At 34.5% G+C, this 16,970-nt stretch overlaps 1 protein-coding gene across 1 annotated transcript in view; it reads left to right on the top strand.

Moving 5' to 3' along the window:
- The window catches only part of kl-3 (dynein heavy chain 8, axonemal kl-3), a 1,186,420-nt gene that overhangs the window by 294,592 nt on the left and 874,858 nt on the right, over positions 1-16,970 (top strand). The window contains exons 23-25 of the mRNA XM_089590651.1: positions 16,253-16,473; positions 16,538-16,686; positions 16,764-16,900. Coding sequence (XP_089446777.1) covers positions 16,253-16,473; positions 16,538-16,686; positions 16,764-16,900 — 507 coding nt within the window. The remainder of the gene's footprint in view (positions 1-16,252; positions 16,474-16,537; positions 16,687-16,763; positions 16,901-16,970) is intronic.

The following is a 16,970-nucleotide window of genomic DNA, read 5'->3' as shown; positions in this document are numbered from 1 at the left end:
AATTTTTCAGATAATACGTTGTTCCATTTGTTGCTGTTACTCGCGTGATTGTGAATATTTCTGTCGACCGATTTGGTGTGTAACCTTTCTCGAATGCTTGTTTTCTCTTGCTCACGCGTATTTTACGCCAATTTTAAATTTTGGCTCACTGCTATTTTTACATCATTTTTAAATTTTTTCAAGACTTGAACCTGATTTTCAGTAGTAACGTTTTTTGGTTTTAAACCAATTATTCGGTGTTTTCTATTGTGATATAATTTATTTAACATTTGTTACAAACTCAACCACTTATAACTGCCTTGCAAATTGAATTTTTTCCACATCAAATCTTTTAAAACACAATCAAATCGCTCGCATATGAAAGCTTAACGATTGCTGTGAGTTAAGTATAAAGTTATTTTATATTTTTGTATGCGATTTTGAAAGTTTGCATTATGGAATTCTTTGCCGCGATCAGTTTGCATGTTTACTTGCACCCATCCTTTTTTCAATATCAAATGCATTGCTGCAATTACTTCTTTACCAGTTTTTTTTGTTGGGTACATCCCATACGTACTTGGAGAAAACTTCTATTACAGTGAGCATATACTGGTACTCTTCGTTTTCGTGAGCGTAACGCTGCATCTCTACATAGGATTGCGATGTCAGTAATTTAATATTTCAATTAATTATAAAACACGACAAGGAACTTTGGTAATAGGCACTCGTGTAATTCGTTAATAATTTATTATTTAATAGTGCAGCCAATAAGCACCCCGAATCATCAGGTGACAGGAGCTTGTGTTATTGTTTAACATTCTATAATTTAATAGTGTGGCCAGTAAGCGTTTCAGATCATTGGGTAATAGGCGCTTATGATATTAATTAAAATTTTATTAATTAGTAGAATAGCCTAGTAAGTGCTCTAGGTCATCGGATGATAGGATGAATAGGTGCTTGTATATATACATCGTATGTGCACAAATATGTATACATCAGCGATAGTTCACAGCTCGGCCGGCGATAGTGCTGACAAAGAAGCGCTCTAAGGGTTGCGGTTGGCAGCAAACTTTTGACCATCGGGGCCAATGCTGGCGCAAACTCAAGCAGCGCTGAAGGTGGGACCCGCAACCTCAAGCAGCGAATGCACAAGGAGTGCGAGGAAGCCACAGCTGGGCTTGAATCGCTATAGCTAATTTACTAGAGGTATTGTTCAAACATATAAGATCAAAGTCATATTAGTACGTTTAAGTCTATTTCTCTTCAACTTTGACTCTCATGATGATGTAGTTAAGTTTTTCAATCTAAATTGAATGTTTTATATAAGCCTTCTTGCTCATTTTTATTGCACTGTAATGCACGTAAAAACTTTTAAAGTTATATTGTTAAAGTGGAGATCAAGACCTACAATTTTTTTTTTTTTTTTTTTATCATTTCTCTACATGTTCATAGACCATAGTTAGCGAAGGTTAAATATTAAGGATTTATTTCCATCTTTGTCAATTATTGGAGATCACTGTTGACAGTATATAAAGTAATAAAGTAATCTATAAAATTTATATAAAGTTCAGAAATAAATATAATTTAACTGTTTAATAAGTAACTTCTACAATTTTTATATGCAAAGGTCATTATCGATTAAAAATATTTGCATTCTATGGTGGCAGAATCGATTGTTAAAAAAAATTTATATTTTCATGTATGTTTCAATCGTTTTGCAGTATCAAATCTTTTCGACAGTTATTTTTTTTCTTGCCAAAACTTCTTTTTCTTAAACGTTAGAAAGTCTTAAATGTAAAAATAAATTGTATATTTTAACTAAGGTATGTGTATGGAATAATATTTTCTTTTATTTTTTCAATTATTGCAAGAAAGAATGCTTAATAATATGTATATCCCTTGAAAATTACTTTATAACAGAGTCATCTAGTAAAAATTATCATACAAATTTATATAATGTACCTAATGCCTAAGACCTTTTTATCAAAGCACTCCAACATTTCATTAGCTGTTTAAATGTGTCTGCCTTTAAGTAAGCCCCTAGGAGCTGCCTGCTTAGCTGCTGCCCTAATGCCCTTACAGGCGCTTTTACCATATGATGTCGCAGAAAAGTTATGAGATTTTATTGTAATTCTGAAGTCTTGATAAAAAATAAGTTATATTTTCAAATAGTAGTGATTTTAGTTTTAACTAACATTTTTGATGTCATACATACAAACGCTGATTTTAAAAACTAAAGCTTACAAAGTATCGGGTGAAGCTTCGATTCTTCACAAAAAGTATGGAGTATTTTTTAAGTATTGGGTAGAAATCGCCAATTCCTAGCCCAGAGCGCTCTGGGTCCTTCTAGACGCTAAACCGAACAAAGATGTACACGTGTTGCCTTGATCTATAACCCCTCTAAGCAAATCAATCGCGTTTAGAAATGTTACATGCTAGATTCGCAAGAATTTATCCAATAAGAATAAAAACATGCATTTATCCGTTAAATAACTCAATGAGCTCCTCGAGGCAGTTTTTAAATGAATTTTTGAAGTAACCTACGCGTGGGAGCACATTGTTGACTCTCACAAGAAATAAGGGTAGGTTAGCCACAATTCATAAAACTATCACTGCAGTAGCGTGATTGAGCTAGTTATATTAACATTTTTTTTTAACGCATACTCATCTGATGCAGACTCCCCGAATTAAAAATAGCGTTTATATGTTTAAAACAAGAGATGCAAACTTTAGGTAAGATCGCTGGTGTTTAAAAAGTGAGTAACTTCACAGTAACTTATTCTCTATAAATAACTTAAAATACAAACGTTTTAATATGGTAACTCTAGAAACAGTTTTATAGATATCTGCTTTCATTATGAAGACTTCGGGATTGCATTAAGATTTCATAATTTTTCTGCGACATCAAGGCATTAGGGCAGCAGCTAAGTGGGCTGCTCTAAATGGCTTACTTCAAGACATACACGTTTTTACAGATAATAAAATTTTTAAGGTGGCTTAGGCAGTTGAAACCGTACCTAGGGTAGGGTGTCATAAGGGGCTTTTAAAAATCAACGCATTTCGACGGTAAATGTTTCAATAAATATAGTTATTTCGATGAAACCAAAGTACAAGATCAAGAGATTGCCAGAAAAATATCGTGAATTTATAATTGTGAAGATTGGGAGGTGTTGCGAGGCAAGCTAGATTAATATTTAAACTTTTCTTCTGATTTTATTTCAAGATAAGTCGTTGACTCTATATTATTAAAAACTTAATAAATTCTTTGAACAGAAATACATACAAACTATTATAAATTCTTAAGGTTAATCAAAGATTTCTGAAGATATAGTCAGATTTGTGACCACTGTCCATAAGAGTAGGTGTTGAATTAGTGAATTTTCAGTAGCGATTTGCGAAAACATTAAGCCATTGACCCCAGTACTTTCTGATTGCAAATCAATTTTGCACACTCTATTTAGATAATTCCAGAATTTTAGAGGTTTTGATCTAGCCGATAAAATTCACCCAAGAGACCTTAAGTGCTTGGGTAAGAAGGTTTTAGGGGTAAGGTACATTATATTAATTTGTACAATAATTCTTACTAGGTAACTTCGTCATGTCATGATTCTCAAGGGATGTATATCAAGTTGCTCTGGAGCGCGACGAGGTGAGTTTCAAAAAGCAGACGAAGCCTCGAGGACCTCGAATAATCAAATATCAAAAAACAAGTATTTTTGCCTGTATGCCTTATGTTTTTTTGTTTGATTTAGTCTCTTTAATCATACTTGATAGCTTCACCGGAAAAATATGAGTAGAAGACTCTCTTATAGTAAAATCTAAAATCGTCCCATAAATAAATAATTAATTATACAAATAATAAAAATTAAGTGGCGAATCCAAGTGATGTATATGTATGTGTGTACCTACAGTCATTAAACAAAGCCAGAGAACACGTGGTATTTGTAACGTAGGATAAAGAAGCTGGTAAGAAGGTGCGTCACGAAAAGAACTTAACTCATTGGTCAATTATTTATTAGCTTCTTGAAGGCAGAGGCATGTGTGTGTTTCGCGCGAGGTTTTCTACTTATCGTTCGGTCTCTTGCCTAAAAGACGCTCGAGTGCCCTTATATTCGTGTCTCGCAGGGCCTTATATAAGCTCGTTCCCCCTATTGGTGTCCTTTACTAGCGTAGGCTTGTCGTCACTAGGGTCAGTCAGTATGATATGCCCAGCATATCGTACGTAACACGTTCTAAGCCGTGACGTCGTTTGTCCTCGACGACGCTGAATTGTGTCTGGTGGCCATTAAACCTATGATTGTGTGTGTGATGCGTGAGTTATGTTGTTTGTATTGTTTTTCTTACATACGGTGGTTCACTTATCCTCTCATTCTTTTAAAAAACCGCCGTTCTCTGTACATTTTCACATTCAATTGTCCTTTCCATTCTGTACTCGAGTATAATTGTGTATGACAATTCTGTTTATGTATGCGCTCTGCTTTCTGTTACATTTTAGTTAAATAAATTTGGAAGTTAGTCATTTGATTACTACTAGATTAAAATATATAATGTTTTTCGTACTAAATCAATATATTTATACTTTACATATTCGTGTTCACTAAAGTATCTATCCTTGGGGATTTTTCTTTCCTTTTTTTTTGTCTTAACCTATTTTCCAAACTACTTGTCATTTTGTAAAGAAAAATTCTTTATTCTTGTCCAACAGACTGCGCCCTTCAATATAGTCGAGCGACTCCCGGCACTCTTTTTCTTTTCTACATTGAAATGGTACTTGTTAATATTATTCTTATAATATTACTATTATTATTATAGCTTCAAGTACAAGTTTTTTCTTCTTTTTTTTTTTTTTTTTTTTTTTTTAGACTTACAGTGATTTTTTTCGATACTACATATTTTGAAAAAAAAGAAGATTATTTTATAGTTTCATCCTGTGGACTGCACCCCCCGATGCAGTCGAGTAACTCCCGGCGCTCATCCCTGAGGCTCACGAATTCTAATCTTGTATCACGGTCACCGGCAATTCTAGTATCCGTCTGGAGGATTGCAGTCGCCTTTCTACTCTGAGGTCTACTATCGCTGTGGTTTGAATTACTGCCAATTCTCGCGGTTCTTCTTGAAATTTTCGTTTTCCTGTGACCAGTCTATAACATAGTAGTAGGGCCCCCCTGATGGAGAAGGCACTTATACATAAGAAAAAAAAGCCCCATGTCGAATTAATTAACCCTGTAATTTATATAGCTGTTAGCTATTAGTTTCTAACCCTGGTTTCTGTGGTAAATACTTGTCCTAACACTATTTATACTTTATCGAAAGGTACTTATTTAAATGTATTACCGTATGTACCTTACCCTTTCTCTTATGTTTCCCCTTTATTCGGTTAGCGTTGAGCTGCGAGTGTGGCTCTCTCCTCACATATAAAGTATATAATAATAAACGTATATCTTTTAATTCTCTTTCTTTACTTTTTTGGTATAATTATTGTAATTTATTTTAGTGTCTTTGTCAATGTAGATATTTTTCTCTTAGTTAAAAAAATTCTTGATCGTTAATATGTTTCATTACGTTATGTTTTATTTTGAATTGGCTCTACGTGCGCATATAAGTCGCTTATTGAGTTTGTGAATAGTCGGATATAATATTATGCGCTCTTTTTTGCTTGAAAAGTCATATAACCTATTCAAGAACATTGTAGAGTCAGATAGTTAGACGATTGGTTGCCTTACATATCACTAGAACTTTTTTTTTGTCGAGACAAGCTTGGAGGTATATATCAAAAAATCATTTTCTGGTGGTGAAGTTTTGACCTGTATCGTACATATTTCTAAAATTTTTCATCCATACATTTTTTTCATCTAATGTTTCCCTCATACTTCTCCAATCTCTTTTTTTATGTGGTCAGATTGAGGAAAGGATTTATAAGGGGATTTTTTTTCTGTTAACTACCACTCTTCACACCGTACACGTCTTTGCTGAGTTAGTTCACTGCTTTTTCGAAACTTTTTTTTTTTTTTTTTTTTTTTTTTTTTTTTATTTATTCACAACAACAAAGCTTCATTTTTTCTCTCTAATGTCTAGAGGAAGTGTACTTTATAGATGTTTTCCTGGCGACTGAGTTCTCAAAGCTGATCTTCAACTCTACTTGCGTCACAGCGTGATTTTTTTTTTTTTGCGCCAGTAGAATCTCCATGTGTGGTCCTTATAAATGCAATTTAATTTTTTTCTTTCTTGCAAAAGCAGGAGCAGCTCGTGCAACAGCTTATGTAATTGCAAGTGTCTTCTATTTTTTTTTCAGTTAAGCATGCGGGTTGTAGATTCGTGTGCCTTCTCTCCAATATCGACGACCCTGTTTAAATAAGGGTGGCCTAGTAACGTTGTCCTTCGATGGCTAAGTTGTCAGAAACACTGCCGCAAACTGGGTGTGGTCAATTATTTATCTCGATCGTCGAGCGGTGATCTGGGTGTATTATTTTTAGTCTCCCTTACATGAACGATTGAGTACTGGTCCATGTATTTTTTGCAAAATTATGCTAACTTTAAGGTGGACGGTTTGATGAACTAGCTATTCGTTAATTTGGACATAGCAGTCAATTCTATATCCCGTTACAATTATGTGTGACGTTTTAGGTGTTGTAGTTATCAGTATATCATGATGGTAGGAGTGAAATTGTTTCTAATAGAGAACGATAGAAGAAAGAAAGAAGAGAAGGTTTAATCTCTCATACTCGACGTGGGCTCGTGGGCCTTTTCAAAGAATGGTTTCATTTTTCCTGAAATTGTTTTATTTATTTTTTATCATTTCTCCATGCTCCTCTCTACCTAACGTTGATTGCTAAAACTTTTATTTTCATTTTTTTATATATTTTTTTTTTTTTTACAATAATGAAGTCAATCGGGTAATCAAGAACAAAATTATTTTAATCTACAAGTGTATGTCAGCTTTTACGTTGTTTTTTCCTTTTTATTTGTGTTAATCATCTATAATTTGTACATTTGGCCTGTGAGTTAATTCTACTCCTATTGAGTACGTCTACTCACTAGTGAGTGCCACATGCGCCCCTCATTCGCTTTGCTCTTTTTCATTCACGTTACATTAAATTACAATTAATAAATATTATTAATGCTTTGTTCATGCGTACCTTTCCATTATCGTTGTTTTTTTTTCAAATCTAAGTCTAACGTATATGAATAGCTGGTTTGCGGCGCGTCCGAGGCCACAAAATAAAGTTTTGTCGTAAACCTAATTAATCCCACTCTTTTTGTCATATTTTCGCACTGCGTCCGGGGGCCGCGAAAATTTTAGAAATCTTAATTTTTGTACGTACTTCCACAATAGTCTATCTCCACAAGAACGTATGTTAATTATCAGAAAATCTGTTGGTTGCGCAGTAATCACTTATTTCATATTTCCTTTTCGTATGATTTGTTGCTTCCTCGCGGCTCGTCCAAGGGCCGCAAATTCATGAAAACTAACGCTTGTCGCCATATTTATATATTATATACGTATGTTTTTGTTTATCCTGTCTTTCTATACAATAAACTATTTCGGTAAACTAGCTTTATTTTTCTTATATCCTGTATTTCTGCAGTCATTATTATTATTAATATAACTATCATTATTATTAATATTGTTAATGGTGTTATAATTATCGTCGTTGTATTCTCTCTAGTTAATAGCTTACCGTTGCTTTAAGGATCCAGGGGGTGGTGGTTCAGATAGGGGCCTTATGCACTTTTTGTTGGGCTCCCACAAGCCAATCCTTATTCCCGGCCTTCCCTCTACATCTTGCATTTTCATGCCAATCATTACCAGAGCCCATAATTCATCGGACCTTTCCTCTAATTAATCAAGTTTGTTCGGCTCTCCTTGTTTATTTGACTCGATTAGATTCCTTAAATGTTCTTTTTTTTTGTTGCAACCAGCTGTGTCAACGAGTTGCATTATTTTGTCTACCCGTTTTAATTTCTCTAGCTCCCCTTTATTTTTTGTCAAAATTTCAAATTTTTTTTGTTATCTCTTTTTTTTTATTAAATAATCTTATCATTTCTTTTCCCAAGCTTTTGACGTCGTCCCCTTCGACGTCTTCTGCACGCTTCTGGTAAATTTCCTCATATTCTAGCAGCTATACTTCCAGAACAGGCACGTATTCTATTTCGTTACTCGTATGAATGCACTCTGCGATTATTTTACCATTAACATTCCTGGCTATAAAGTTCCCGAACAATATTCCTCACTCCTTTTCTTGAAGGAATATCCAGCCATTTTCTGAATTATTTTAGCTTTTTCTTATTCGCGCATAAATTATTTTCCTTAATCTCGCAGGTATTTTAAAACACTCCGGCCTTACCAGTGGTATCTCTACGCTATTCAATTTAATTGTATTTTCGGTGGCGCTTATTTTGATCCAGTATCGCTTAAAAATATCTCACCCTATGATTCCTTCCGCGTCAACTAGGAAGTCATGGGGGACTATGTGTAATGTGCACTTTAATTCGTGCAACTGAGCCTGTACTGGGCTTAACGTTTTGCGTGCTCCGTGAGTCACGCCGATAATAGCTACTCTATACCTACTGTCTATTAGCATGTCTGTGCTTACGAAATTAGCCTTAACAATCGAAATCACTTCGCCTGTATCCGCATAAAAAGTCGCTTTTCTAATCTTTAACTGTGGTCCCTGTAACTGGACCGATGGTGGCATATGCCCTGTTCTAGCGAGTTTTATAGTTATCTTGGGAAGCGGATCTATTTCTTCGTCACGCTCCAAATGCTTGGGTTCATCATTATCTACATGTGTGTCCAGCGCCTCTGTCCGATTACTCTTCTTGCGGGCTCTTCTGCCTTTTCTTGTGCGTTTTCCGCTCCGTTGTATCGGAGTGTCATCTTGCTCTGCCGAATTACTTATTTTTTCTTGCGCTGTGTAAGTACTTGGACTGTTGTTGAGCGTCTTTTTCTCTACTATCTCTTTCTCCACCTTTTGCGGCCTCTCTCTTACACATTCTTCCCCACTGGAGACACTTTTTTTATTTCTTTCTCTAGTTGATGCTCGACGTTTGGGGACCACGCCGAACATCTTGCAAGTTTAAGGCTACGGGACAGTCTCTCCTGTTATCCAGAGTGTATGCACCGCTTCCTCGCTGCTGTGGGCCCCTCTCTTGTGGCAGCCTGTGCCTAACAAGATCCCTATTATAGCCATCCCTGCTATCCTTTTTTTTGTAGCCGTTACCATAGCGGTTGAATATGCCACTGCTATAATTTTTGTACGCGTCACCTTTGCCACGGTTGTCGTAATAATTATAACCTCTAGAGTTGTAATTATTATACCTGTAATTGTGATTGTTGTTCCTATTGTATAGCTCTGTTGGGCCATTGTTATAACCCCTGTCGTTATTATTATGATTATTATCATTATAGTTATCATTCCTACCCCTGTAGTTATAAGCATTACTGTCAGTAGGAGTATTATTTGCAGGTTGGTTACGCCTTTCGTTACGCTGTCTTTCTCCTTTCTTCCTGTTTTGCTTGTGCGAACGGCAGTCTCTCGCATAGTGCCCCGGTTTTTGACAATAATTAGAATTTTCCCTCAGTTCCCTCCTGCTTTCTCTTGAAGCTTTTCTATCACTTGTCGCCGCTAGTAGCTTTTGGCTTTCCTCAACTGAATGCCTGATTCGGCCGTCGCAGTATATACAGCGTTTTTTTTGTACTGCTGCTGTTTCTTGTACTCCCTTAGTGTTTTCTGCTATTTTTTCTTCTTTTCTTGCTAGGTTTACGAGAGGTCCCTACTCTGTTGTTGTCCTATTGCATGTGGGCCGTCCGCTTACCGGTATTGCATAACGTAAACTAAAGTTACTTTCAATTTGTAACGCCTGTATTATTGCTTCCCCTAGAGTTTCCGGGTTGAATCTTGCCATTCTCTAACTAAGAGTTAAAAGTAATCCGTAAATAAACTGTTTTACCGCCTCGGATTCTAGGTTTGCCTTCATCCCCTGTTTTTGAATTGGGAGAAAGTATGGGTTTGAATCGTACAACATTGTTAATCTATTTTATAATTGTTGTACTCGTCTCCCGTAGTCATTTACTGCTTTACTCTCTTGCTGCGTTATTATTTTCAATTTTGCCATGAGCGAGTCTGCATTATTATTACTGCAGTATCTGTTTGAGAGCTCTTTAATAAACTCTTCGACTGTAGTAAACTGTGTCAGTCTCGGGGCAAAATGTTCTGCTGCTTCCTCTTTTAGCCTTTTTGCAAGGGTGCCCAAAAAAAGGAGTTCGTTTTTCGGGCCTATTTTACGTGCAATCATACGCACCATTCTTTCGAACAGCGGTAGGTTGATTGGGTCACTATCGAAAAACGGGATGTTGTTTGTCATATTGCTAAGCATCGACAGAATGTTGTGTTGCGCATACTGCGTTCTGCGTAGGTGGTCGTAATTGCGTGTCTTTTGTTTCTTTCTATATACGGGGTCATGGTTGGTATTATGTCACCCCATTGTCTTTCCTTATTCGGGTTAAAATCGATCCGATCTGTATGATAATTAGTTGGTGGTTGTGCCGTTGCCATACACACGGTTTTTATCATTTTTTTAAGTTCTTTGCTCGTATCCTTTATTCTATCTTGTAGCTGTTGGTTGTGTAAGGCGCTTGTCCTGATTTTCCTTGACTCATCGCTTTCGTACTGTGATGCACCGGAAATCGGCAGTTCTGGTTTTTCCGGCATGCTCCATTGCATCAATAGGGTGTCTACTCTATCCGTTCACGCTCCGCGTATTGCTTCGGCCCTTCTTATTATCCTTAATGGCCTATTCACGGGAGATAAGACTCACTTTATCGTTTGCGAGTCCTATGCTTACTTCTACATCGCGTTGTATGTAGTCAAAGTCCCTATATGTCGGTGACAAATTTTGGATGGGCCCTGCGGTCGCTGCGAATGGCACGCCCACTTTCTGTCTTCTTTAGCTTTGCACTTATTTTTTAATACAGGCCCATTACTATTGCCTTCGTTCTTTCATCGAGGGCGTCTAGTTTCTCGCATCTTTCTGGTTCGAGTTCTAATTCTTACATTTGTTCCACCATATTTTTCTTTTGTACTTTGTTACTAGGGTCTTGCCTGCACGTGTCGATCATCGTGTTATCTTGGCCTTCGTTCTCGCTTTCTGACTCATGGGTAATGCCACCAAGATGAATCATTTTTTTCCTACTTTTTCCCTTCATTTTGTATGTACGTGTCGCAAAATGTATTTTTTTTTTTATTATTACAAAGCTTATGTATTTTCCTAATTACAGGGTAACGTTTAATTACGTATAGAGTGGCTTAATAATAATCACGCAAAAAGAATAGTAAGATAGGAGACAAGAAAGCAAAGGAGCGGCGAGTGTATTTTATTCGGTTTTTTTCAATTTTGTGCTTTCTCCTTGTTTAGTGATAAATATGACGAAATATTTTTCTGGGAATATCCGTAGTCGATTTTAGTTAATAAAAATTATAGTAATGAAAATAGTGATCGATACAGGTGTGGGTTATTATTATTTTAAATTATTTTCGAATATTTCCTATATCTGTGCAAGCTCACTGATAAGATCCCTTAGTTTTATGTTTGTTATGCAAAGTTTTATATATTTTGTCTCGGGGTCAGGGGAAATAAGAACGATATAAAAATTTAAACAACTTACTCACCAAGTCAACAGTACCCTCATTGCCAGAATGATTGTGCTGAATATTATCCTTCCCTGGTTACTACTCTCCTTTTTGGCATTGAGCGTCAGAAATACGGATGTGACTGCGATAAACTGCTACTTTCTTGCTGGTCTTTCTTGAAGTTGCTTTAATCTTCTGTTTGTCGACTTCTTGATCGTTGATGTCGAGAATCACTCGTATGAACAGCTACCCGTTTACCTCTGTCCTGTTCGGGTCCGTTCCGGCACTTAAGTTCGATTTTCGTGGCACTGCACTATGTGTGCTTTTCGGCGAAATTTTTTTGGAAACGAGTTAAATAAGCGAGAGAAAAAAATTCCGACTCTTACCGTACCCAACACTTAGCACCAAAACTGTAACGTAGAATAAAAAAGCTGGTGAGGAGGTGCGTCACGAAAAGAACTCAACTCTTTGGTCAATTGTTTATTAGCTTCTTGAAAGCACAGGCGTGTGTGTGTTTTGCGCGGGGTTTTCTATTTATCGTTCGTACTCTTGCCTAAAAGACGCTTGAGTGCCTCTATATTCGAGTCTTGCAGGGCCTTACATAAGCTCGTTTCCCCTATTGGTGTCCTTTACTAGCATAGGCATGTAGTTACTAGGGTGAGTCAGAATGATATGCCCAGCATATCGTACGTAACACATTGTTAAGGTAGGATACTTACTTGGCGGCAAATTGTAAATAATGCATGAAACTTTTAATATCTTGAATAGTTTAACGTCCTATCATACTAACCCTGAATTTCATGCACCTCAAAAGTGAAAACCTTAATTTTAAAACCTTAAATAAAATGTGTAATTAATAAATTAAATATTATGCAAGTGATTATAAATAATTTTATGAAGCTTTCTTGTATCGGGACAGTATTTGTTTATTCTGCATTAATACATAATAATTAATGACATTTCAGACTTTTTAACGTTTAAAGAAAAGAAGTTTTGGCAAGAAAAAAAGTAACTGTCAAAAAGATTTGATACTGCAAAACTTTTGAAACATACAAGAAAATATAAATTGTTTGACCAATCGATTCTGCCACCGTAGAATGCAAATATTTTCAAACGATAATGACTCTTGCACAACACAATTGTAGAAGGTACTGATTAAACAGCTAAATTGTATTCATTTATGAACTAAATATACATTCTATGCATGACTTTATTACTTTATTTACTGTCAACAGTAACCTCCAATAATTGTCTAAGATGTCAATAAATACTTTATACGAAACCTTTGATAACTGTGGTCTATGATCAACTAGGGAATGAAAAAATAAAAATTGTGAATCTTGATCTAATCTTTAATAATGTAACTTTATAAGTTCCTTACGTAAATTATAGTACAATAAGAATAAGCAAGAAGCTCTGAATAAAACATTATATTTAGAGTGAAAAAATTAAAAAATTCATTTAACTTCATCATCGTGAGAGTCAAAGTTAAAGAGAAATAGACTTGAACGGACCAACAAGACGTTGATCTTCTGTGTTTGAAACATATCTCTAGTAATTTTCAGGTAAAAAAATAATGAAAAAAGTTATTAAGGTATGAAAATCGTAAAAACACGATTTTTTGAGAAATCAACATCTTCCGACACTCTGTGCTTAACTGTGTCCTCCAGGCATCATGTTACTGAGAGTATAGCCCGAGAACGTTTAAAAATGATAATTTCAGGCTTTATCAAATTAGTACTCATCTGCCAAGAAACACAGTGAATAAATGTGTTATTTATAGTTATGATTTGAAGAACAGCAACAAGGTCGTTGCAAAAGAGTTTTTTAATAAAAAATGTTTACTCGAAAATTTGAGAATAAATTAGATGTAAGAATTAGAGCGTTAATAAAATGGAATGGGATAATAGTGTGCAGAAATGCATGCATTTGATAACATGATATTCAATTTTCAAAAATTACAAAAGTATAGTACAAGTGGTAGAAGAAATTCTATGTTGATATACAGGTCGTTAGAAGTACTATTACTGATATCATTACGTCCACAAAATTTGATCCATAATGAAAATTTGCCATGTAACATTCATGATGATTAAACTCCTTTTTGAATTGATTAGTATAAACATACTTGTCTGTTATTTTTTGTTGAAAACCGAAAAACTTCTGTTTTTACATTATTAAATACATTTTTACAATGAAGAAAGGCACAAGAGAAACCTTTTTTTACTTTGCTCATTTCACTTCATTTAATAAGGATGTATAATTAACAAAATGCATCTGAATTATTCGTAAAACACGGAACTACATTTATTCTATTGAAACACGATAAGAACCTATTTTTTTACAGTATATTGTGAACAGTCTAAAATGTTACAGTAATCATTCAATAGGCATGCAAGGTAGCCATGTTCTTGAGCATATGATATATATATATATATATGTATAATGGTTCCCATTTATAGACACTATTTTGTATTGGAGTATCAAAACTGTGTTAACTCTGCTAATAGTACTATTCGTCAATTTCAAATCAGGGTACAACAGAAGAATTGAAATTACCGACAACACTAGTGATTGATACAACTTCGTCACCTTCACTACTTGTTATCTGTAAGATAACTCATATGACTAAGCAAAAAAGAAGTGAGCAGTCACTGGATACAAAAAAAAATTTTTTTGTACTCATACTTTTAATTGAAAGCTTTTGGAGAAATTTTGTTACTTTCTTCACAAATGAAGTGTCTCAAGGAATCAGATTTTAAATAGATTTTGAATTGTTTTCATAAACTGTTTTTTCTAATATTAGAACTGATTTGTAAAATTAGTTTATTTCCCTAAATTAATTTGGAGAAATGAAAAACGGAACGTCTTAAAACTATGTTCGTCAAATTCAGCTTCAGATATTTATTACAGAAGTTAAAGACTTTTGCAAAATAAGGAGAGGTAGGGTCCATATGTAAATTGGGTTAAAAAAATTTCACTGATCATGCTGTATATCTTTTTCGCCCTATTTCTCAATGGCATATATCAAGCCCTATAGGTGCTATGATATTCCTTGATTTCCAGAATTCTGACAGAGCCAAAAAAAAAAGTTATGACTAATTAAACCTATCAGCTTGAAATTTTTTACCGGTATTTTAACAACGTCCACTTAAAATTTTGTCTAAACAGACCTTAAAGATAAGTTAGGTGTAAAGGGAACTATCTCTTGTAAATATTCATTTTCTTGATAGATAATATTTTATACTAAAAATAGTGTAATTTTCGTTCTCCCCGTAATGACATGTCTTTTTAAGTATAATCACTACAGTGCGACTTCAGCTGCGCTTGAAATAAGAAAATATAATACAGCAGAGATTAAAAAACAATTGTACCTCTTGCTATTTTCGCACGAATAGGGTGGTTTCTTTGCTGATAAGGAGAGGATGATACAGAAATATTATAGTATATTTTCTAGCATTAAAATTTGTGTTTTTCAAATTATTTTATCGTAATAGTTACTTTTTTAAATAAAAAAAATGTTGAACCATTTTTACTATAACAATTAGAATAGAAAATTTTAAAATTTAAAATAACTTTTAGTACGTATCTATCTGAACTCTTAATTACCTATTCCATTTGTAAAGTTATACTTTTACTACTCATGCATATTATCACAATTATATTATTTTGCACTACACTTGAGTCTTCCGTTACATAAACACCATAGCACAGTAGTTTAGGCTGCAGTTTTTGTAGCTCAGGGTATTCGTAGCCCATACTCATACTATTTTTTATCGTGGTCTAATAGTTCAAAGGCTATGTTAAATAAAATGTACTTATTGTTGTAAACGTACTAGATAAATTTAAGGCAACCTTTTATTATGCCGATGACGATAGAATAAGAATGCATAGTAATCGTATTCGCAGTATCATAGCAGTGCAGAACCGTTATACAACCTTTTTTGCAAGAAAATAATATAAAATATATATATACATAAAACGTCATTTCTTATTCGTAACCAGCTCTAGGTTAAAAAATCACTCCAGCTGAAAGGTGTTACGAATGACGCAAAAAAAAGAGCAGTTGTTAAAAAGAATAAAGTAGTATTAAGCTGAATTTTGTGAGCAGTTACAAAAATAAGTTTAACAATACCCTCAGTAAAGTGTGTTTTGTAAAGCCTAAAATTTTGATGTAGTTACAATTCCTAGGACAAATATCAGACGATTACTGCCTTTTTATGATGAATATTATGCTCTGCTCAAAATTTCTAACGCACACAATCCTTAGACTCCAAAATATAAATACAATTTACTCACTTAATTAGTTAGGCTTACCGTTGTCACTTAAAAATATCGACCGTTTTTTTAATAACCCAAGATAATATAACTAAAATCGTCTTTCATAACTGAAAAAAGTAGGCATTGATTAACCAAATAATTTGTTGATTACTAAGGTTATCTTTGATTTACCCCTTCGTATTTTATCATCACCCTTACTCCATAAGTTTAAATATTAATGGTGCATATATTTCGAGACTTTTTTTATGAGCGGTGTTAATCAATGGTTAAACTACAAAATAACATACAGTACTTATTTACCAATAATGGTTTATATTATTTATTTGCTATGAATATAATTTATAACCATCCATGTTTTGCAGGGATATTTTTAACGAGCTGTGTCGTCTGCGGGTTAAAAATGTAACTGATTTTGAATGGTTAAAACAGGCTCGATTTTATTTTGATGAAGAAATGGAAAATATACCCATAAGGATTACAGACGTTCTTTTTATATACCAGAACGAGTTTTTAGGATGTAATGATCGACTTGTTGTAACTCCTTTGACAGACAGATGTTACATCACATTGTCTCAAGCCATTGGTAAGAATATAGTGGTGATTATCTTGTTAAAGATGACAACAGTAAGCTTCAAATGTTGTTACAGGAATGAACTTTGGAGGTGCACCAGCTGGCCCAGCAGGTACAGGAAAAACAGAAACTACTAAAGATATGGGAAAAGCTTTAGGAAAATATGTTGTCGTATTTAACTGCTCTGATCAAATGGATTTTCGAGGTCTTGGAAGAATTTTTAAGGTATTAAAAAAAAATAAACCATACAAAATGATGGATCCTTTGATGATGAAAATTTAAAGTCCTTAACTTTTGAGTAGGGCTTGGCGCAGTCTGGAACATGGGGTTGTTTCGATGAATTTAATCGAATTGAATTGCCTGTATTGTCAGTAGCAGCACAGCAAATAGCGATCGTCTTAAATGCCCGAAAAGAAAGGAAGGTTTCTTTTTTATTTAGGTACGTGTGCAGTTAATTATACATAAATTTATTTTAAATATAAGAAGTACGATGATACACGAAAAGTGCT

This window comes from Copidosoma floridanum, unplaced genomic scaffold, assembly GCF_036245765.1.
Source record: "Copidosoma floridanum isolate Cflo_tuat_1 unplaced genomic scaffold, Cflo_Japanese_pri ptg000013l, whole genome shotgun sequence".
Classification (NCBI taxonomy): Eukaryota; Metazoa; Arthropoda; class Insecta; order Hymenoptera; family Encyrtidae; genus Copidosoma; species Copidosoma floridanum.
The sequence above is the reverse complement of the archived record's forward strand: the minus strand, read 5'-3'. Positions and strand labels throughout refer to the sequence as shown.